Source organism: Calonectris borealis, chromosome 3 (genome assembly GCF_964195595.1).
Source record: "Calonectris borealis chromosome 3, bCalBor7.hap1.2, whole genome shotgun sequence".
NCBI lineage: Eukaryota > Metazoa > Chordata > Aves > Procellariiformes > Procellariidae > Calonectris > Calonectris borealis.
In genome coordinates this window covers 99402783-99425578 of record NC_134314.1, presented here as the reverse complement: position 1 = coordinate 99425578, position 22796 = coordinate 99402783, and the positions used below count along the sequence as shown (strand labels likewise).

Genomic DNA, 22796 nt, shown 5'->3' with positions numbered 1-22796 from the left:
CTGTCCAAATTGTACCCCTTGCAAATGTAAGTTTAAAGAGTTCTCAGGTGAGAAGTGTGATAGTTACAAAAGACCAGACACTGACTAGCATTTACTAGTTGTTTACTGTTTTTTAACAGCATCTCTTCTTAGGACTCATGACCTCACATATTCACTCACTGCATGTCTAGATATTTATCAGAATATCCTAGCTGTCATTAGTAAACTTTTATCCAACTATCTGTTGGAAGGGGAGGCAACTCTGGTAGAGTCATTTGGGAAGTCCACATTTTACCCGGTGATGCTGTATCCATGAGACCATCCATTCTCCATTTCAGGAACTATCTTGACTCTTATTTTCTCTTTAGATTTGGAGCAGGATTACATCCTCCTTATTAAATTTTAACTTAAACCAAAGAAAGCAATACTTAAATGGTGACCATTTGGAAGATGTGAAAACATGCTACTCAAGGGATAACTTTTTAATATACTAGTCAAAACAAGTAACTACTTGGTAATGGCTCTGACATCACTTTATTTTCTAGGTGACCTTTCCAGAGAAATCCCCCATGCAGTGGGATGGCAAAGTTAATGCTGGTTTTACTGAAGGCAACAGTAGCTGGTTACCCGTTAACTCTGACTATCAAAGTGTAAATGTTGAAGTAGGTATCTATATGTGTGACTAATGGTTTAAAAATATTTTAATGTATCTATTTTGCTCTGACTTCTTTTACTTAGTGGGAATTGGTAGTGTAACTAGTAAGAACAAACTCAAGGGCGGAAAATAAAAAGGCACTGAATCCTAATAAATTTTATTAAAAAAGGAAATCCTTGCATGAGCAAGCAGTCTAATTCATCTATATTCATTTAAGCAAGGCAACTGCAATTATAATGTAGATGTGGCAATTTGATTCTTTAACATCCTTTTAATAATTTTAAATTTGAAATCTGGTCTTTTTTCACTTCTATTACTATAGAAAGCACTGGCCTTGTAACAAGAACTTAACAGACCTTTTCTAACATAAGAAAATAAAATTTTTTTTCAAGGTAGTTGAGCAGTGAATCAAACAGATTTTGCTGATCTACAGTGCTGACCAGAATTGAAGACAGAAAAAAATAAATCGAAGACAGGAAAAATAAAACACAAAACAAACTCTGTGACTTCAGTAGATTAGACTCAGTGAAAAAAGTTCAGTATCAAGCTTTGAATGGCTGTGGCTTTCCCTGAGTATATAGAACTGTAAGATCACTGTGGGAGGAAGAAATAGTGTCAGTGCTGGGGAAATTGTGTCCTGCCTAATAGCCTCTGTCCACAAGCGCCAAGGAAGTGCATGAGAAAAAGCAGTTTTTCACTGGAATTTGCAGACAAATTTGAGGAGAGATAATAGTCAAAATGGAATTCTAATAGGTGTGTTCTCATCAGACTGCGTGGGTGTGAGAGGTAAGTAGTATTTCCTACATTCAGTGCAAAGAAATGACCCTGTTAATACTGACTGTTGCAGATCCAGATGACCTGGTCCAACTCAACCCTGAATTTGTACAGAGAGCTAGCTTTACTTCGCAACAATGAGCTACCCATTCATCGGGGGTGGATGTGTTACATCTGGAATGACAGTAATGTTTTTGTGTATGTGAGGGAATTGGATGGGTTAAACAGAGTCTTTATGATGGTTCTCAATTTTGGGCAGGAATCGACAGTAGACCTGAAAGCTATAGTTCCTGGCCTTCCATCTGAAGCCATTATAAGACTAAGCACTAATTTTAATAATGCTGGTAAAGCTGTCAATACCAAACTAATTAAAACTGAAATGGGAGAAGGCCTGGTCCTCGAATATAAAACAGCAAAGCCTGTTCATACTATGGAAGCTTTTCAAGGAAACTGTTTTGTGGCAGAAAAAGCTTGTTATTCCAGTGTCTTCAATTTATTTTATGTAAACTGTTAAGTGCAGGAGTAGAATAACCCAGCTGTCATGTTAATTTAGAAAATGTTGGTTTCAGGGAAATGCTAAAGATTTTCAGTTTTCTTTGGCTTTTAAAATTCTGTGTAGAAAATAAACATCCTGAAAAATAAAACAGATACCTAATTGTCTTGCATTTGTATTGGTGATGAAATGGAAAAAGCATGGTATAAACTGTCCCTTAGGGTCTGTGGAGAAGAAAAGTAAACCTGTCATAAAAAACTGTCCTGTTTAAGTGTGTGTATTTTTGTGAGGAGAGAGAACAGTTGCTTTCTGGGTGCTGCCCCTTACAGTTGCTAGTCATTAAGAGCTCCTGAATCCAAAGCCTGTGGCAGTTCATAGCAACTTTTTAGAAGTCTGTAGATTTGTAAAACTTATTCTAAAGGGGTGGCCCTATATTTGTTAACATAGGTAAAAGCAAGCAAGACTAATATATAAAGTTGTGGTGTCTTAGCTCTTCTCTCAACTCTAACAGCTCCAATTATCCTCAAAGTTACAGAAGATAGCTAATATATTTAATTCTACACTCAGGACTGTATTTCCCATTAATCCGTTCCCCCCCCTTCCCCCCCCCCACCCCCCCCCACCCCGAGTTAGAATACATTTGCATTCTCTTATTTCTTTTTCTACCCTAAGGCTGAGGTGAGGTGTGTATATGTTAGTTCAGAGTAGGCAACTGAAACAACTCTACTGAATGTCACACTTGTTCACATGCTTTGATTTGCATTTGGTGCACCTACAGTGGCTTATGTGATACAAAGGAAGGATAAGCATTTGACTTTTTGGTCCAGTCTGTTTTGGACTCGGGGGATGATCTGGGGAACTCCGTTTTGGTTTGAGGACCTTATGGCCACATAATGTATTCTCCACCAACTGCTTGTACCAGTTGCTGTTCCTAAGTGTGCACCATGCATCTGTCTTAAGAAGCAATGTGTAGCATTTTTGTGCCTTGCTCAGAGGTCAGCTAAGCTACAAATCAGGCTGCTTTAGTGGGGGATGTTCTTTTTGTTTTATCCTCTGGACACACTCTGGCATCTCCTTCTGGGGTGTTTGTCTTGTCTTCCAGAGGCACTTTGGCACCTCCTTTTTAAGATTACCATGCTAGTTAAGGTAACTACAAGATTTTGAATCTACTCAAATGAAAGAGTTCTGCTGAAATTCCTGTTCTTGAGAGTCCTTTTCTTCTTTGCAGTTTGTTCAATCCCACCATATGATCAGTACACTATTGCTGCTGTGTAGCTAGGAAGGGCAATAGTTATCATAACTTATGTATGGGAATTAGTTTTAGAAGACCCTAGTGAGACTTTTAAATTAAATACTTCTTGGGGGTTTTACTGCATTGTTTAAATGTGGTCTTGGTAGAGAGGTCTTAAACTGGAAAGGTTGCCTGTACAAAGTACCTGTCTTCACATGTTAGGCTTTAAGCACCAACTGTTGTGCTTCAGCTCTGCTTGACAGTGCTGCACTGCTTACTTATGTGAACAGAACTGTACTGAACAAATTGATTACTGCAGGCAGCTACTCCTGTACTATCTGGCAGGGGAAAACTTCAGCTCTTAGTTTGTATGTTTATAAGCCAATGCCACACCCGACCTTGAATTTCTTGTCTGCTTATGCCCATTAAAGCAAGGATCCAAGAGGAGAGATCCTCTGGAGAAGGTGTTCACTTTTCATACAAATAAAAATCTGACCTGAAGTTCTTCAGGTGATCAATGTGTTTATTAGCTATTTGCAGGATTTCATATGATGTTGAAGATGGCATACTTCCTCAAATTCTTTGTTCAGAAAAGCAAGGTGTCTTGCAACCTAAAATAATGAAAGTATTTTATTACAAAATAAAAAAATTCTTCACACTATAAACCTTCAGGTTCTTGCTCAGCTATTCTCATCTTTGTCTTTTCCCATGCTAACGCTAAGCAATATCTTTCCCTAAGACAGAATGAGGCCTTCCCTGAAAGAATTCATTTTGTGAGTAACTGCCACAACAACCAAATAACATTTGCTAGGATTTGTTAAAATTAACAGTAATAAAATTTGTATCCAACTGTGATAGTCTAAGACACCAGTAACAATATGGCAGATCTTGGCAGTATGTTGCTTTTAGTGTGCACGCTTGTACAAAGTGCAAAATGTTGAAACCTAATTGTAGTAGTGTCCTTCGATAGTACAGATCATGCATTTCAAAATGTAAAGATCAAACCCATCATATATGTTTTACTCATGAAGAAGATGGAAGAAAATAGCCAGTATGACAATTTTAAGCACTTAATACTCTACAATGCAAGATTCTTCCTGCTGGAACAATGGTTTTGCACAACTTGGAACCTTTCATTCAAAGCTCTCAGCACATTACAGTGGGAGTTTGATACTATTTTGAGGCTGAAGGCACAATGAGGTTCAATAATCTGGCTCTGTCACTGGCTGGTTTTATATACACATATATATTAAAAAATATATATATATGTCGAGAGATATATATATAAAATTTTATATATATAAAACCTGCTGGTTTTTATATATATATAAAACCAGCAGTTGCTCTTGCAATATGTGTAAAAGGTTGCAAAAGCAACCTTAATTCCAGTAGGTTTTGTTTTTTTCTTTTAATACTTCAAACATACATTCAGTGACTGCATGAACTACTAAGGTTGAAGTATCAGTCGAGGGGACACCTCCCTCCAACATGTTATGGACGTGTGCAATAAAGGGAACATACCTCATTCAGTGAATCCTCCCAAGATGATTCACAATGACTGCCATTTGCCTGGATGTCTAAGATGATATTAGGGATCCAATTTCCTGGAACAATGAAGCTAGCGATCACTTGACATTGAATGAACGAGGAAAAAGGTAAGTTAATTGTTTAGGGATAAATAAGAATTATCTGACAGAATTTCTGTTGTTCCTTAAGAAAAAAAAAAGAATCATATAGGGGCTTGCTGGATGAACTATTTGTATTTCTATTAACTACATATTTGAAAAATGTTTATATATTTAGCATGTTCTCTTTCTGAGTCTTTTTGGAAAGATGGGCTTTTTTCTTTCTGAGCAAAGACTGCAACAGCAATTGCAGCATCTGCTATCCTCTCTCAACCATTGCAGTTGTGCTGCCAGCAGAGAAGGGGCATAATGAAATTTAGAAAATTCAAGATCTATTTTGGTACTGATGGTAAAAGCCTCTCCCCAGATTAGATGGTACTAGAAAATAAAAAGGCTTGAATGCACCTTTTGCTGGAAACAGTCCCAAAGCTAGTGTTAAGTTTCAGGTATAAAAGCGCCTATGCCTTGGCATTGTAGTCATTCTACCTTGGACTAACACCTGCAGTTTTAGTAAACTGGGAAAAGTAGGTTTTTACAGAGCAGCAAAAATATTTTTATCCACGTGTTGTGGAGAACTGCAGTCTGACTGTATCAATAGCTGGGCTAGACAGTATGGGTTCACCTAGCCCTGTCCAACAGTCGCCGTGTGTTGAAGCCTAGGGAAGACTGAGCCCAACTCATATTCTCCTACTCTTCATTTTTTTTCATCTCAGAGGGTTTCCTGAGCCTGTTGTGGTTTGTCACTATATTTAACACATATGAGTTTAACTATTTTCAGGCAGGTCTACAATACAGAGATATCTGGTCCCTCTTAAGGCTCTGGAGAGTGCATCTTAGAAGCTGAGGTTTATCTATTTGTCAGTATGACTGCACATCTCATCTTTGCAGATAATGGAAATTACTTCAGAGCTTTAGATACTTGTATAGTACAAATGAATGCATTTAAGGAGGAGTCAATCTCTATGATGTTTAATTACATGACTACTAATATTCTAGTTTAGTTAACTCCATGTATCTGTAATATTCTTATTCTTACCTTTCTTTCTTGTTCTGCTGGCATGATCTAGTGCAGCCTTCCTAAGTTTCTGAACATACCGCAAAACTCCTGTTAGTGGTATTCGTTGATCGTTTTCATATGCCGTGATAAAAACTGAAGGATAATACTGAGATTAAAAAACAAAACCAGTTAAATACTTGACAACTGATTTTTCTCATAAAGGACTAACAAATTCTTCTCTATTTAACTGTACTATTTGTTAGGGTTTATCTAAAAACACATCCATTACATAATCTCCTGCTCTTAAAAAAGCACTTTTATCACTCTAACTGCAAAAAGTATTTTTGTCTGAAAAATTACTTCGTATTAGGGGATCATCTACTTGCAAAAGGTAATAAAAAACATCCTCTCTCCACTGGTCAAGATCTGTCTGCTTGCTGATGATTACAAAAAAAGGGGAGTAATAATCATGGAATGGTTCGCCTTAGAACAGTAGTTAAGGTTTACTTTTGCATTCTTTCTACACACAAAAAGTAGTTGGTTTTATATAGTAAGATTTTACTTAATGAAGCTATGCAACACAGCTAACACATTACTTCAAATAAAGAAAGATTTCCTCTTAGATGACAATGTCAACGCTAAAGCTCCTTTCCCATTTCATTGTTTGCCTCTGAAAAGGTATTTAATCCGTGGAAAATACCTCCTTCCTCCTGTGACAGACTCTGCAAAACCCAGCAGAACAAGAGAAACCCCCCACAAAAGGAGAAAATATTTTACATGTTGAGGTTTGTTATACGATAGAATAATCTGTTACTTCCTGGCAGTCCTATAACAAAAACAGTTTTTGAAATAGATTGATTATTTATGAGAAGGTGTTTGGTTAATTTCAGTAGTCACTTCTGACTCCAAATATTGCTAAGACTATTACTGAAATAGTTTGTATTTGTATTGATGATTCATTTCAACACAAAGCAGCAGCTAAGACAATTCTAAAATACTGGGGTTTAAAGCACTGAAAAGGTAAAATAGACTTTTTTTTTAAAATTCCAGTTATCCGCTTTTTGTTTTCTTATAAACTGCTACACTTTATTACTGTAGTATTCCACACAGAAAGTATAGTTTTACCTGTGTCTTAATATTCTGGTATGGACAATAGCTTTTGATATACTTCATACATTTTTCATCTGCTAATGGATTTCCCCATTCTTCCTGTTCTTCAATTGTCAGTGGGAGATGAGTTTTCATCATTGTATTTAGAACATCTACGAAAGGAGCCTTAGAAGTTATTAGAAAAAAAAAAAGTTGGCAAATAGGACACAGGACTTCAAATGCCTAGGTCAAGGTTTTCTCAAACAAACGAGGAAAGTGAATTCTGAATTGGAATGTTTCTAATTCTGAAAGTGGTAGAATGAAACAGAAAATACAGTTTAACATCATAAGCCATAAGAGGTCTGCAGCACCTCACCTGTAAAACCATGGCTCTGATAAGTTCTGGATCAGTGTTGCACAGGGCTCCCGCAAGAACTCCTCCAGCACTGGCAGCTGCTAGTGCTGTGTATTTTGGCTGAGAAAATCCTAGTTTGTGCAGCAGCATGATGCAAGCCTTAAGGTCATGGAGACCTTTGAGTTTATTATGCTGACATCCATCTTTGTGCCAGCTAAGGCCTAGCTCTCCTCCACCCCTGAAATTTAAAGCAATTCAAGTTGGAATTGTCTCTTTGCAAAACACTACACAGCAAAGCTTCAGATTAAGGAAAGGACAGCAGCCGCCACAGAATTGCAAAACCATAGTTTTCCTTCCCAATTAACTCCTCCTTTCTCTATTCTTGTCTTTACCCTCCTTTATGGCTAAAATACACAACATGCAAACAAAAAAAGTCCATGCATGATGACTGGTGAAAATCCTAACTGCATAAGGGCACTCCGTGCCCTTGTGTGCTTGTGTCCTGGAACTCACAGGAAAAGCACCACTTTAGGAAATGACACTGTCGTTGTAGGCAATACAAAATCAGAGACTAATATTATCTTTTTATACAGGAAACTATTAAAATATCTAAAACATTTTCAATACTTGTATCACTAACACTAGCATTTATTAAAAACAGTAAAATAGTATTCGTCAGCTCCACACTGAGACTCTCAGGATTTGTCTTCTGCATAGCTTATTCTGAGACTTAGGTTTTTTTTCCTAGTTTGTGAATTTCAAATACTACTTGAAATGTTATATTTTGTAGTATAGAATTTTTAAATTTATTTATGTTCCTTTCTATGCAACCATAAGTTTTGTTCTAAGCCAGCTGAAGTTTCCTTATTCAGGTTTCAAGTTTAAAATGAATTAACTAGTCTGTCTGCCAAAATTAATCTTTGTATGAAGAATCCATCTTCATCTAGGACTGACTTCCATCTTAAGATACTTAGAGGAGTGGGAGGAAGAACAGCACAATGCATGCCACTGAATATAGCAGACTGAATATATTTGTATGCTGAATTTGTTTTGGAACTGGTATTTCAAACAATTGCTCATCCTCCCCCTTCCTTCCCCTCCCTACAGTGATTCTTTTGTTATCTTCTTTACCTACTGAATTATTATCTCAATGAAAATGTGAAGCCCATTGTACATAGTGGTTTTATAAAACCAGTAGATTTGTAGCTAAACTGGAGACAGAGGATTTAGCCAATAAAAGAACAAGAGATGCACGTTAAATGCTTAGTTGTTGCTGTAAAAGGCAAACGGTTTTCAGAAGACGCAGACTGAACATTAGTATACAATGCCCTCAGAAAGAGAGGGAGATAGCATGTCATTGCAATTTGAACATGTTATCAAAATTTTTCTTGAGCAAAGATGAGATGAGAAGTAATGAGACTTCAAAAGATTAAAAGTTACATACAACCATCCCACTGATTTAATATGTGGTCTTGAAAGTCTAATTTTTTTTTCCTGAGGTAAATTCATTTTTTTGTTAAAAACTACTTTAAAAAAAAAACTAAAAAGAGATGGAAGTGAAAAGCATGAAAAATTAGGTATAGCTACATGAAAAAAATTATTTCTCTACCTCTTCACTTGCATATCAAGAAATATCTGTATATCCCACAGATCAAAATCTTAATTCCATTTTATATTTGACTTACCTAACATGGCAATATGCTAATATCCAACCCTCTTCAATTAACATCAGGTTTTCTTCTTTAAAGCTCATGTTCAAATCTATGCCATAAGCTCCATATACATGAACTAGAAGTGGTTTCCTGTGTAGCTCTTTAGAATTCATATTATGAAAAACTGTTATTGGCACCAAAGTTTCATCCTGGAAATGAAGGAGTATTTTACAATAAAGGACATTTCAGAAATCTCAATGACACATGGCAATGAAAACTTCAATTATTTATTTTAAAATGTGTTTTTTTGATTACAGTAATTTTTTTCACTTAGAATGTACAAAGCACTCTTGAAAAATAAAGCAAGAGACTGAACCTCTGCTGTGTAGGCTTATGGATGCAGAGTATAAAATTCATTTAAGTGCAACACCTGAGGAGTTTTTAAACTAGCAAAGCACCCAAGTCTTCCTTCCCGCTTTAACACCAAGAATATCTATTATTAACAAAATAGTTTAACACTTACAACAGCCCAAACTCTTTATTAACATCTCCAATTTTTTAGACTCCGGCTGTTAAAACCTTCCTTTCTTGATCTATAGTGTGCAGCTGGTTGTGGGGTGTTCTTTTCAACAGCTGACATCTTTTTCATTTACCATGGAGAGTATGATACCATACATCAACTAGCAATTCTGAGTTACACTATACCAAGATTCTTGACTCATCGTGTCCTGTTATCTCCTCTAGCATACCCAGGTTAATGGAAAAAAAATCTTATCATGACTCTTTCTTGTTCTTCTCTGTAGCACTGAAGAAAACACCCACTGTTTAGTAACTATAGCACCAACTGCTCTTTACATTTTTTAATCTCTATTACCTGCCAAATGCATTTTCTTTAAATGGGTGGGGAGGAAGGGAAGAATAAAGGGAATGGGAAAAGGACTGAAAAAAAGCTTACCTTGCTTTTAGCTAGTAAACGTGTAGTGTGACAATTCGTAATAATTGGTACCTCTTGCACAGCTTGTTCAATGAGATTATTTTCTTTAAATGAATATGCAAAACGCTTAGGGGGGTGTACTGGGGAGGTGAGCTGAAAATAGCAAGTGCTGGTGGTATGTTCAGGATGAGATTCCAATTCAAATTCACAGGCCCACGTAGGTAGCTGAGAAAACAGCATTTCAAGTGAGACCCTTACACTGCTTCTGTAAATTTGGCCTAGTGTGTCCTTCAGAGGAAAAGATTGAATATCAAACTAATTATCTTCTGTTTGTATGTAGCACAATCTGTATTTCTTTTAAATTCGGTAATGAAACAGTCAAAAAGTGAAAGAATTTGGCAAACTTTTCCCCTAAGGCCACTGGATCAAGTTCAACTATGAAATAAAAAAGAAAAATAAATCCAAATTCATTTTAAAATGGGCATTAGTGCAGGTTTTTTTTTTTTCAAATTAAAACATTCTTTGAAATTATTCTGCATTGTTTTTATTTTTTAGATCCTATTTCCCCTCTGACTTCCAGTCCTACTTCAACATGTTATACAGCCAAGTCCATGTCAGTTGTTATGCTTTTGCTGTGAGTTAGCTCAGTAATGCTAAGCCACTGAAAACCCCTGCCTCTTAACTTTGTTCCTAGTGCCAGCCATTGTGAAGAACAAAACCTTTTCCTGGCACGTTCACCCTCAGACACTTACTGCTATTATATTTAAGACTTTTAACTCTGCTAAGAATAAAAGAAATCAAGATTCATTCTTTGAGAGCAGCAGGGACATAGTCAAACCCTCTGCCAGGCCACTGCTTACTTGGGTTAGGTTGCTAGAGACTTCTGAAATGGCAGCAAAAGTCCAAGTAACTACAGACCCTTTCTGAATAAATAAACTAAAACCATTTTCAAAAATGAAGGTTTCGGAGACCATACAGCGTACTTTGTTGAAAGCCTTTTTCTGTAGCAGTTTTATAGAATGCAGCAGTGGTAGCTTATCGCAATAAACTTGCGAGTAGTTCAGGTTATATTTTTCAGGCAAACAAATCAATTAAATATTTTGTCTGAATGGTCTCCAGAAATCATGGTTTTGAATTGAGTCTCCTTGCTTTTAATCCACAAGTATTTAGCAACAACTAGAGAAGGGAAGAAATACTTTGCACAAATTGTACTGCAATATCAACTCTTCCTATTAATTATGGGACAGTGTTCATATTTGTCTTCTGAATGTTCTAATCTTTCTTCTGTGGGAGGGCCAGACTTATTTCCTTGCCTACACTGATGAGTGTAACCAAAAACAGGCCCAGTAAAACTAAGTAGAGTGTTTAAGGAATCAAGTCCTATTTTACATTAGAAATCAGCTGTACTGTAAAGAACCTGACAGTAATAAGTTGAAGAAAGAACTGACTCATAGGATAGCTGCTCTCTAATTTTCTAAGTGCTAAAATAAGCCACCACATGAAATCCTGAAGAACAGCCACAGGTAATACAATTAGTCATAATGACAAACTTGGCAGTATTATAGTTTCCAAGACCACTTCTGGTCTTGGAATTTATCTTTGCTTCCATTATAATGTTATGTTAAAAAAAAAGAAATACTGCTGAAAAAATATTATGCTGCTTAAGCCAAGCTAAAACATACCTTTATTGACTGAACTGAATGTGAAACAAAAGAAATCACACTTAAGTAAAGATGACCAGCATTCTTCAGGAACATAATACAGTGATCACTGAACATCTCCAAGTCTACTAGCTTGGTCTTCTCCTCCAGTGCATAAACTAACTGCCAGTTCTCCATGCCACTGGACGCTACTGGCGCCTTCATCAACTGTAACAACAAAAAACAACCTTGCATTACTAAGATGTAGTAAGAGTTACAAATGAGATGTACAGACATATAAGTGATCTCATGCAACATTTTTATTGCCAAAAATTATTGGTTTGCATTGGGGAGTTTTGCCTGACTAAAACTTGAGGGTTTTAAACTCCCTTTACTTGGGCAAAATTCAGTAACATTTGAAAAAGTAAGTTCAATTCTCATAGATTAATCTATAGAAGATTTTCATGCAATAAGTGCTTTCAGTGCAGCCAGTAGAACTGTAGGTAGTTTGGTTATATAGATTGACATCACTAACTTAAATTTTAATAAAGAGGAAATGACTGTTAAAGCATACTCATTTCTTGATGTTGCCAAAGGAGTTAGAATGAGATTGGCATCCTACAGGCGAGACTCCATGTACTACTATCAGTCTTTAAATCCATGCAGCGCTCTACGTAATTCTCTTAAATTATTTCAGTAAGTTGTGAAACACAGAATTAAAAGCCAGCCTTACTATTCCTCTATGATCTGCAACAGGTATCTGTATGAATCTTATTAATCTTATTATCAGTTAAAATTACCTTATATTCTGCAGGTTCTCCGTATGTAGTAAGAATATATAATTCGTCATTTCTGTGCTCAATGTGGTAAATGACCCCTTTTATTCTTGCTTGTACAAGAGCAGGTAACTTAAAAGGATATCTACAGTCAACCAGCCAAACTTCCGAGGTTGTCTTGCTGTTGCTGTTGATAGTGAGAAAACGCCTATCTTTTGTGCAATGTATGTCCACAAAGAATCTGTAAGGAATAATTAAAAAAAAAAAAAGAAAAAAGAAAAAAAAAGCTTAAACTTGATTAGTATTTTAAAATACATCAGTTGTTTCAGAATCATGGGCTTCCATCTGCAAGGTAAGGAACAGCATGCCTGTATGTAGGCTGGAGGAATTCCAGACTACTTGGTTCCCAAACCCACTTCTGCTGCATTTATCCTGGGATTCAAAAACCCACAATCTTGTGTGTGGAACCTGAAATCTGCAAGGAAAGCAGTTCAGTTGTTGCCCAACTGAATCCGGGTTTTTGCATCACTGAGATAGACTGGAAGCTCACTGATGTATATAGGCTTTAAAATTCAGGCAAAATGTAGAACTTTTTATTGAACTCATAATCCTATTTTTAAAAAAAAAAAAGTAGTAACGGATACTTAAATTGAAATTAATAAAGGACATCATATGGGAACAGCAATAACAAAAGAAAAGTAGGAGCTATTATAAAGATAAATTGATAAAAAGCCTAAGTGTTTCTGACCTAACTTTGTCTGAAGCAAGTAAGACAAAAAAGACTATTTTTTTAAAAAGTAGAGAAGCCTATATGAGACAAGACTGAGAGGTTGCAGTGATAAAGCTGGAAATTAGGAACTGGTTTTGGAACTATCTAAGAAACTAGGAACTACCTACTGGTTTTAAATGCTTCTAAAATCTAGAAATAGAAAACAGAATGATAACCAGTGGGTGGATGCTAATATTAGAGAAGTTCAGGCTGAAATTCAGATTCAAATTTCTGTAAGTCATCCTAATTAGTTGAAATGTCACATCTCAGGACATAGCAGTTTCTTTGCCATTTTGAATCTTTAAGACTTTATGCCTCTAAAAGCAAAACTGTCCAACACAAAGATCCAGAAGATTTCATCAAGAAATTGCAGGGTTGAGTACCGTAATCTACATTATACAGATCAGATACACGACTGCAATAATGATCCCTCTAGACTTCAAAATATTTGACCAGTGAAGGAAAGGATGCTTTAGATAGCATTTTCAATGCCTTTCATTATTTGCAAGTAGAGGAACTCAAATTTTTTTGGTACTATTGTTTTTTCTAATTGCACCCGCTTGACATCTTTAGGAGCGCTGGCACAGCAGGGGACCTAAAGTCTGCGAGGAATCAGCCTCCTGCCTCTCTAATACACACGAATTTGGCAAGAGCGTGGCACTGCATTCAGTAGAGATTCCAACAGTTCAGCTCTGCGGACCTTACCTCTAAGAGAGTCAAGCTGAAATGCAGGTTACACTTCTCTCCAAGGACTCTGACCTTAATATTACAATTTCTTTTTGTCTTTGTAGCTTTTTTTTTAAGGAAGTGAAGAAATTTTCAGCTTCTAAAAAAAATATTTGATTGCACCTAAAAGAGCTGGTGAGATGTAGAATGGAACTGCTCAATGGCAATACAAAAGAATGTCTTGCCATCTCTGATGAACAAGTGAGTTCAGTTATGAGCTGCAATAGCACATGAACCTTTAAGTAAGTTTCTAGTAGATTTACTGTAATGACTATGACCTTCAGAATTATGCCAACAGTTTCCCTGTGGGGAAGTGTCAGGTCAGTGCAACTTGATTTTCCAAAAGTATGCATGATCCTTTTGTTCAAAGGATCTTATTTACTCCATTTCAATTGCAGATTTTTTTCTCGTCTTTTTAGATGAAAGTATAATTGAATTTCTTTACTGAATATGTAACTTGAATTAATGGAATTTATGGAATGCTGTATATGTCTACCACATGCTACATGGCTGAAAAACTAGTTCTGCACTCAATTTAGCAAGAGCCTTCTTGTCTTCCTAAACCACTGCTTAAAGAAAGGTTATTGAGAGGGTATTCAGTCACAATAGTTCTATCTCTGGGAACGCTGTAATGATTTTGCTCATCCATTACCCAGAGCAAGGATTAGCCTGAACTTCTATGTTTTTTAGAAGATGTATCAGACATCAATAGCAGAGAAAACGAAATCCACAGTCTGATTTACCCTGTATGAAACTGTCACACATTTATTAAAGGACACCCTGACCTGAGACTGACCTTGACATTTATAAACTCAGCTGAACTCGTGAGGTAAGAGAGTAAAGTTAAATCTCTGTTGATCACATATCAAGAGAAGAACAGAGCACATTCGCAGACTGCATAAGGCACTACTGACAGCAGAACACAACTTTAAAATGCCTTTTACCATTTGGAATATGATATGAAAGAATTTGTTTTACAAACCAGTTATATTTTACATATAAAATACTCTAGCGTATGTAAAGGACTTGTTATATTTTAGGTAAGCATTACCTTGCATCTTGTTCTGTATAAACTAACTTAGTATGTTTCTGATTAGTGAAAGTGGTCATAAACACATTCTGGCATTTAAGGTTCTTCTGACTTGTGTAATACAGAACATCATTTGTAGCCCATTCTGGAAAAAAGACAAATGCATATCAAATTTGGAACAGTATATACTATTACTGAGAGAAAATGGAGCTCCATGAACACTGCACCCACTGCTGAAAAAGGTGGGTTGCAGCTGACATGGAACTGAGGACAGCACTTCTACATGCCAGAGGCTGGGGTAAGCCACAAAAAGATTTTTCCGTGTTTTCTCTGAATCCCACAGAACAAGAATCTCATAATATATTTTAAAAAAAAAGAAAGAAAAAAAAAAAAAGGCAGAGGACAATATTCCAGGGCCCAGGAAGAGGAAGCTCTTGACCCTGGGGGGGGTTCTGGAGGTAACAGGAAAATAGATGATGTGTGGCTGTTTAAAACTGAGCAGAGAAATAGAGGTTTACATGGAGTCAGCAAGATAATAAAAAGGGTATGAATGAGCTGTGCACCACTGCATGTGACTGCATGCAAACCATTTAGAGAAAAGAGATGATGCATGTGCCCCATGGGTACTGCTGGGATAAAAATTCTCCAGGTTTCTTTGCTGGTACATGTGTTCTCCAACATTAGAAACGTGTAAATATAGGAACCTTGCTATTCTGAAGTTTAATAATCTGACTGATCCAGCCAAATTACTGCTCTCTCTGCTGCTCCTACAGCCACCAGAATAATATTTAGTACATATACTTTAAAACGTTATTGTATGCTGTCTTATGAATAAATACTAATTTTCAGTACAAAATCCGAGGAAGTACCACACTGAAGTAAAGCAAACAATTTGCTATGTGAACAGCAATGTGGCTCTAAAGTGCACAAGTAGACGAGGGTTCACGATGAAGACAAGCCTTGAGAAGGGAAATGCAAGTTCTTCTGTAGCCTAGCATTTAAAAAAACACAGATGTAAATTTTCAAGAACTTTCATTTGTCTGCCTGCTATTGCATATCATGCAATACAAGCATATACTTTGCAAGTGGTCATAAGACCTAATTCTCTTGGTCATAATTGAGGTACCTCTGTACTTCATGATACCGCTGTACCTCACTTACACCTAAGTTTACAAAATGGGTGTAATCTCTGTCATTCTGATAGTCATTTTTTGTTATTATCTGCCACAATCTGTCGCACCTATGTAGGCAACGGGGAGTTGGTTTCCTAAATGTACTGATTCTTCCAGACAAACCTAGATACATGTTCAAATCAAGTATAGTGAAAAATGTCCCTGGCAAGTTTTCAGGCCCGGTTTTCAACAGGCATTATAAACTTAAATTGTGCAAACACTTACAACATTAAATTCTTGCTACTATTCATTTTTGTAACTAGGAAGTTTTACCTAGAGTTTTACATTCTTGCCCTCCCCAGGTAAACTGCTTACTGCACTGTATATACTTGACGACATCTAACAATATAATCCAAAATACAAGATGTGGAACATTGTATACATGCTATTGCACTCTTTTTTGCTATATTCTTTAACATACTATTAAAAAAAAAAAAGATTTCCCATTCACTTCAGTTTACCTCTGCTTATTTTAACAGCAATATAAAGCTCTGTAATCTATTCTGAAAGAATTGACTCAAGGCCTGGCTGACTTATTTGGGTTCTGAATTGTGACCCGCATCCTAGAGTCCAGCTGAAGTTCCAGCCAGTACTTAATAGTAGGTAGCACCTACACACTTTTCAGCGAAGCTAAGTACCTTCAGCTATCAGTGACTTCAGTAGTAGCTGTAAGGGTTTAATAACCAGAACATTTCTCAAAAAGATCTTTATATTGCAAACAGTTATGTCAGTAAATTTTTAAAGCAGCGTATTGAATTAAATAAAAAGAATGATATGCATGACTGTTCAAACATGTATAAATGCTTGCTTTTACAATGAAGGAAAACTTGTGTCATGAAAGCAGTCACTTTCATCCACATCAGATAACTTGTACTTGTGCAGTGTGGAAGAAATCTTAAATAAGAAACAATTTAACAGCTATAAGGATTAAATCTAAAAATATTGCTTCCTTTTTTTTAATTAAATACCATTTGTAATTTATTAAATATTATTTGTAAACTAACAAAAATGTTGTGTTGAAAGCTGGTGTGATCCACAGGATATTTATAAACAACTTACCAAAACTAAATACATTTGGAATTACTTTTTGCACAACAGGAAAATGACCAAGTTTCATAATAACGCAGGTTGCCTCTTCAGAATTTTCACTTTTTAAGCTGATAGCCATGTATCTCTGATCTGGTGAAATTCTGATCCGTTGAATAAAGGCATCAAAAAAGCCAAGATCTTCAGTACTGAATAAAATATCAACATTTCCTTCATTTACTACATAAAAAAAAGAGATAGCAAAAAAATCTTGTAATTAAGGCACTGTCAAAATGAACAGTGGTTGTTAATACCTGTATTTAACAAGTCTGCCTGCAGTATTCACAAGCATACTACTGGAATTTATTAACACCAAATATTTGCCTTGCAAGATATTTGTAAATGCACTTTGTAAAAATAAAGAAAAAATTACAGTTCCAGGAAAAAAAAAAGTCTTGTAGTTACTATTAAAAATATTTTAAAAGGATGGATCTTGGCTTCTAGTAAATGTATTACATTTTAAAGTTCAGATAAAGCACAGTTGTTTTTACTAAATACAATTAGTAATTTTTTTCCACCCTCTCAGAAATAAAAAAGCATGAATGTGCTTTTCCTTTTTCACAATGTTAAGTTAGGGTTCTGAAAAGAAGTGACTTCTCTCTCTGCTTTCCAGAAACTTGCCTTAGTATCAATATATACTATTCCCTAACTCTCTTCACCTCATCTTTTCAGATTCAGGCTTCTAGAATTATTAATCAATCATTAAAGAATTTTATAAAAGTATTTTTAGTTTAGTTATTTTAAGAAACAGAGCAATTAAGCTTTAATGTAAGAAAAGTACACTAAGTGATACATGCACAACTTTTTTAACAATCGTACCACTTAGGAAGAGAAATCCCTTACCATCATCTGCTTTTGAAAGAAATATGCAGCCATTCTTTTCAAAGTACACATTCTCTCCAAACCTGATCTGTTAAATACAAAACAAACATGTTTCAAGTCCAACGTATAGTTAGACTATTTCTTTAGAATCCATATATTCAATCATTGTTCTGTACAACACAATTGTAACATACACAAATGACAGAATATAGCACATACATTTGATACTAAGGAAGGAATTGCACGCATCAGAAAGGTTCTTTCAAAGTTAGGGTACTTAAGATACCTATGTCTGCTCTAAATTTAACAAAAGGCTCAGACCACCTGCAGTTGCTCTTGTAACTTACAATGTCTTGTATTCTTTATCAAAAAGTCAGATGATTATTGTATCTTTACTTGCTTTTGCCTATGGAGAAATTAACGTAAATACACTATCGTAACAGGTATAAGCGGTTCTAAACCATACTGTTACTATCCACAATTATTAAAATATTCAAAACTGAAAACTACCACCATAAAATAATCAGTAGAACAGCATTTTGTGGCAGAAATGGCTTCACTGCCTTTTATTTGCACTCAGTGATGAGAAATGTTTGTATTTTTTGCCACTTACCCTTGGGTTTCCCGAACTGAATGTATACTTGTGCAATTCTTCTAATTTTTCCTTGATTCTTTTTGTCATAGGTTTGTACCTTGCTGAAATGTCTTTCCAGTTTTCTTGCTCTGATTTCAGAAGATTCTTGTACAAAAGCTCTGATACTATGGATGTATTTTGCTTCCTTTTGGAAGGGATTTTTGTTCCTTCCTGCTAAGTAAGGAAAGACAACAATGGCTACAAGCCAGCACTCTGTATGCCAATATGAACATATTGAGGCAGTAATTCCTGAGCTACAGACCCAAAACCAACTTTGCGTTATTACAACTGTATGTGCCATTAAAAAGAAAAACCACAGCTGCAATAAGTTTTTCTTTTCAATTCTTCCTGATCTTTTAGGGAGGCATTGTCAAATGTACTGTCCTTGACACATTTATTTAAGTCTTCTCTTCAAAATTTAGGGTACTATTAATGTATGCTCTTAATTGATTATATGTAAATATGTTTGTTCTTGTTCTAGAACTAGTTTTTAGTTAATTTTTATGGAATTCTGTTATTTTTCCTTCTTCAGATGTGTTTTCTCATAATTTTCCTATCTTAAGAGTATCATTTCTCATTTCCTTTCCTAGACAACGATGCTGCCCACACCTCTGTCCCTGTACCTAGGAGTCCTAGCAGTTTGTTCAGGTTCTTGCTCCACCTCCTCAAAAGTGTTAGTATAAACGTTCATAAGGCGCAGAATGAAGTGAAGCAGTAAACTGATATGGGTTCTGCAACAATTTTATCAGGAATAAGCCTAAGGATCTGATTTTCCATGATCCATGAGCAGACTATTGCTATCTCAGTGCCAACAAAGCTGTCTTCTCTTTTAAAAATGTTAGAAATGTGTTAAAATTGCTAGCACAATGCTACTCCTTTCTGCTTGCTGTAAAATCGTTTGATCAGATAAGCTTAACAACATATATTACAGTACATAATATTGCACAGATCACATAAAGTAGCATTTTATAACATTCAATGTATTATGTGAATGCGTCTAAACTTAAAAAGCAGCATATACTTTTTACCCCATCCTCACTTTGCATCAAGAACTGGTGGTTTATTCCTAGTTTGTCTTCACAAACGCATGCGATCTAAAATGTGAATGTTATGAGTAGACTTCGAAAGGAGGAGAAACTATCTGCTCCAGTTACCAAACTCCCTATGAACATAAACCACATCATTCATGAGAGCATACTACTGTTCGTTACTGGTTCAGACCAACAGTCCTTCTAGCCTAGTATATCAAATCAGCAGCACAAGTCAAAGAAACCGTGAAAGCCCTTAGAGAAGCTCTGGAGCAACCATGTAATTGGTCAAGGTAAAGAAATTGCAGGATGTGTGAGTAGTACCACAGTCACTGGAAAAATTGCTGTAAGAAAACACCATTCCTCAAACCAGAAGCAAGCAAACAAAAACCCCACAGTGGCCACAAATGCATACTTAGGGAAGCATAAGAATGGGACAAGCACAGATGATATTCCCCAACAGGTATTCCCCCAGCCTTCAACGATTTTAGCTCAGGAATTTCCTGAGCTGAATATGGTTTCTGGATATTTAAAAAGTCTCTTTCATGTACATGTATCATCTCCCCTTGTACCTATGTAAAATTTTAGCATCCACAACTTATTTTGGCAACCGCCACACTTACTGAATCTTTCGACGATTCCCCTCCTTTTGTTTTCAACGGTTCCCACTGTATTTATTTGGAAACATTACATAGAACTGGTGGCCATAGTGTAGGTATATATTACAGTTACTGTACACCTCCCTGCCCAGGGAAAAACAAGTCATCTAGAAGAGCATCTAGAAAGATTTTGAGGATCGCATTGACAATCAGTTTGCAAACATTTGCTCCAAAGCAAACAGGCACAGCTTGCTTTCAGGTGAAAACCACTTGTTTGTATCCTGGAACCAGCGTCATAGACCAGCTTTTCTAACCATGTTAGTGAACTGCCAATGAATAAACAGAACAACACATTCTCATCCATCAAGATTTCCTATGTTCTCCTTGAAACATTTGTTTACATTTCAGACACAGACTTAGGAACTGTTTACATTATGGTTAGAAATAAGAGGGTTACAACAAGATGATGTTTGGGTCACCTTTGAAGAAACACTGTCAATTTTAGAACAACCACACATCCATCTGAAAACATGTTTAAGATAAAATAAACCAAAACACCAATCTTTTTAAACAGTATTTATGCATTATGCGTATAAATTGGTTTACAGGCTGTCATACTGCAGTAAGCTTTTATAATAGCTTTAGCAAACTCTGTATTAGAAACACAGGAACAGAAGACCTGAAATTATTTCAGACTACTTTCTGACTCTGTGCATGATACATTGCCACCAATTTATACAATACTTACAGAAATAAATCCAAGTACCTTTTAAAGTATAGTTTATCACATGCGAATACAATTATGAGAAGTCAATAGAATATTTTAGTATTTAATATGGTGCAAACCACGACTTGCTGGTCAGCACAGAAAAGGTCAAGTTTTGTTGAGCCAGCTCACAGTGGTTAAGTCTGGCATCATCAGTTTGGACACTTCGCCTCTACTCTAGCTGATCTCTCCCTGCAGCTTTCCCCTGACACTTTATCTGAATCTTTCCGGAAAATACCAATTTTTAAAAAATTGCTACAGCAGGAAAATCAACCAAAATGCAGCTTTACATCAAAACAGCATAGGAAAGTTGAACAACGGTAGATGACTTTGAACACAACTGAAATCCTAGTATTTATCCCCCTGCTTCAAACCCTTTAGTTTCCTCGACATTTGAAAAATATGGCTGGCTTGCTTAACAGATGGGCCAAGATGACTGTTGACATTAAGTCTATACTTAAGCAGCATACCTTGCAGGAAAAGAATCTCCATGGCAGGATGCTTCCAGATGGCAGAGTCTTGTGTGTGCATGTACCTTCTGAACAGTCCAGCATGTGGCATTTTTTTGGTTTTATTTTACTATAAAGACACGTTGTCTGAATATGGTTATGCTTAGAGTAGTATCTGACACTGAAGCTCAGCCCTTGGAGAAGATTTCGCAGCGCAACACATGACGTCCTAACCTTCATTTCTTGACAGTCAACTTGAAATTTCTGAAAATCCCAAACTGCTGATCATTCACACTGTATATGTGAAATATACATAACACAAACTGAAGGTAAAACTTCTTCTCTTTCAAAGAAATGAGACTGATTCATTAGGTAAATCAGATGAGAAGAAACAGTAAAACTTAAGCTGTTTCTTAAGAACTGGCACACACAGCTTAGCTTGCATATTAACCTGCTACATTACCCCAAAACGTGGTTCCTGGCGTTGAAAGTTTAACTCTAGCGAAACTATCAATGAAGAGAAAGGAAGCTGCAACTGTGCATGTTTAAATGTTGACGAACCAAAAACCGGGAAGGTTCTGGGAAGTCTTCCCCCTCTTTAGAAGTATCATGTAACAATAAAATCACTTTATCTCAAAAGGGTAACTTGACAGCAAAAGCTAAACCCCGCTCGCAGGAAAACTGACAGGTTTGCAGCTCTGCGGGGGGGAAAGGCCCCACGTGTTTCACCGCCCGCGGTCCCGTTCCCCCGTCCCACCCGGGCGAGGGCCAGAGAAGCCGGCCTGGCCCCAACCCGGCCCCGCTCCCCGCCAGCCCTGCCCCTCACGGCCGCGGCAAGGCCGTGCCAACGCCGGGCAGCGCCCGCGGCCCGCGCAAGGACTCGCCGTCGCAGGCGGGGCTGGACCCGCTCTCCCTCCGGCAGGGCTGCCCGGGATAAAATGGCAGGCGAGCACGAGCAGCTCCCGGCTCCCTCGCGGGACTGCCCGTAGCCAAGATGGCGGCAAGGCGCTTCAGCCGCCCGCGGCGGGCGAGCACCGCTGATGTCAGCGCCGGGGCGCGGAGCCGCGGCGGGCGGCCGCATGCCGGGCGGGCTGGCACGGTGCCCGGCGCGGACTTCTTAAAGTCGCTCCCGTTTCACACACAGTTTCGCCCCCGGGCGCAGAGGCCACAGGCGACCCGTTTTGAGGCGCGCTCCCGCCCCTCCGGTGCGCCTGAAGAGCCGGGCATAATGCATCGGCAGCGTGCTCCTCGTCTCCTCAGCGCTGCCCTTAGCAAAGATGGCCACCCACTTCCTCCCCCTCAAGCCCTAGCCCGGCCGGTCCTGGCAGCCGCTGGAGGCTCGGCGGCAAGTCCCGCGCGCGGAGAGGGGGTCTGCGCGCTCCCGCCGCTTCAGCTCCAGGTGCTCCGCGCCGCCGCATGGCCGAGGCTGCCGGCTCTCCGCGCCGCCCCGCCGCGGGCAGGTGCGAGACGAGCGGTGCGGGGGCGGCGAGAGCCCGCTGGCGGCTGCTCGGACAG

At 37.5% G+C, this 22796-nt stretch overlaps 3 protein-coding genes across 12 annotated transcripts in view; 2 read left to right on the top strand and 1 right to left on the bottom strand.

Annotated features, from left to right (window-relative positions):
* The window catches only part of SLC3A1 (solute carrier family 3 member 1), a 22890-nt gene extending 20813 nt beyond the window's left edge, over positions 1-2077 (top strand). The window contains exons 10-11 of the mRNA XM_075146890.1: positions 525-641; positions 1482-2077. Coding sequence (XP_075002991.1) covers positions 525-641; positions 1482-1922 — 558 coding nt within the window. The 3' untranslated portion in view covers positions 1923-2077. The remainder of the gene's footprint in view (positions 1-524; positions 642-1481) is intronic.
* Positions 1-22561, bottom strand: part of PREPL (prolyl endopeptidase like) — a 23871-nt gene extending 1310 nt beyond the window's left edge. Inside the window, exons 1-15 of one of the 10 annotated variants that reach the window (XM_075146881.1) lie at positions 22166-22561; positions 21303-21545; positions 18419-18613; positions 17827-17893; positions 16957-17163; positions 14747-14870; positions 12225-12441; positions 11467-11652; positions 9806-10009; positions 8884-9059; positions 7220-7436; positions 6880-7029; positions 5794-5920; positions 4654-4760; positions 2101-3743 (exon numbers count right to left, since the gene is read on the bottom strand). In XM_075146881.1, the coding sequence (XP_075002982.1) occupies positions 3663-3743; positions 4654-4760; positions 5794-5920; positions 6880-7029; positions 7220-7436; positions 8884-9059; positions 9806-10009; positions 11467-11652; positions 12225-12441; positions 14747-14870; positions 16957-17163; positions 17827-17893; positions 18419-18613; positions 21303-21521 (2277 nt within the window). In that variant the 5' untranslated portion in view covers positions 21522-21545; positions 22166-22561 and the 3' untranslated portion in view covers positions 2101-3662. The other 9 variants (XM_075146887.1, XM_075146880.1, XM_075146882.1 and 6 more) reach the window with 9 other exon arrangements.
* Positions 22555-22796, top strand: part of CAMKMT (calmodulin-lysine N-methyltransferase) — a 226806-nt gene continuing 226564 nt past the window's right edge. Inside the window, exon 1 of the mRNA XM_075146891.1 lies at positions 22555-22796. Within this exon, the coding sequence (XP_075002992.1) occupies positions 22698-22796 (99 nt within the window). The 5' untranslated portion in view covers positions 22555-22697.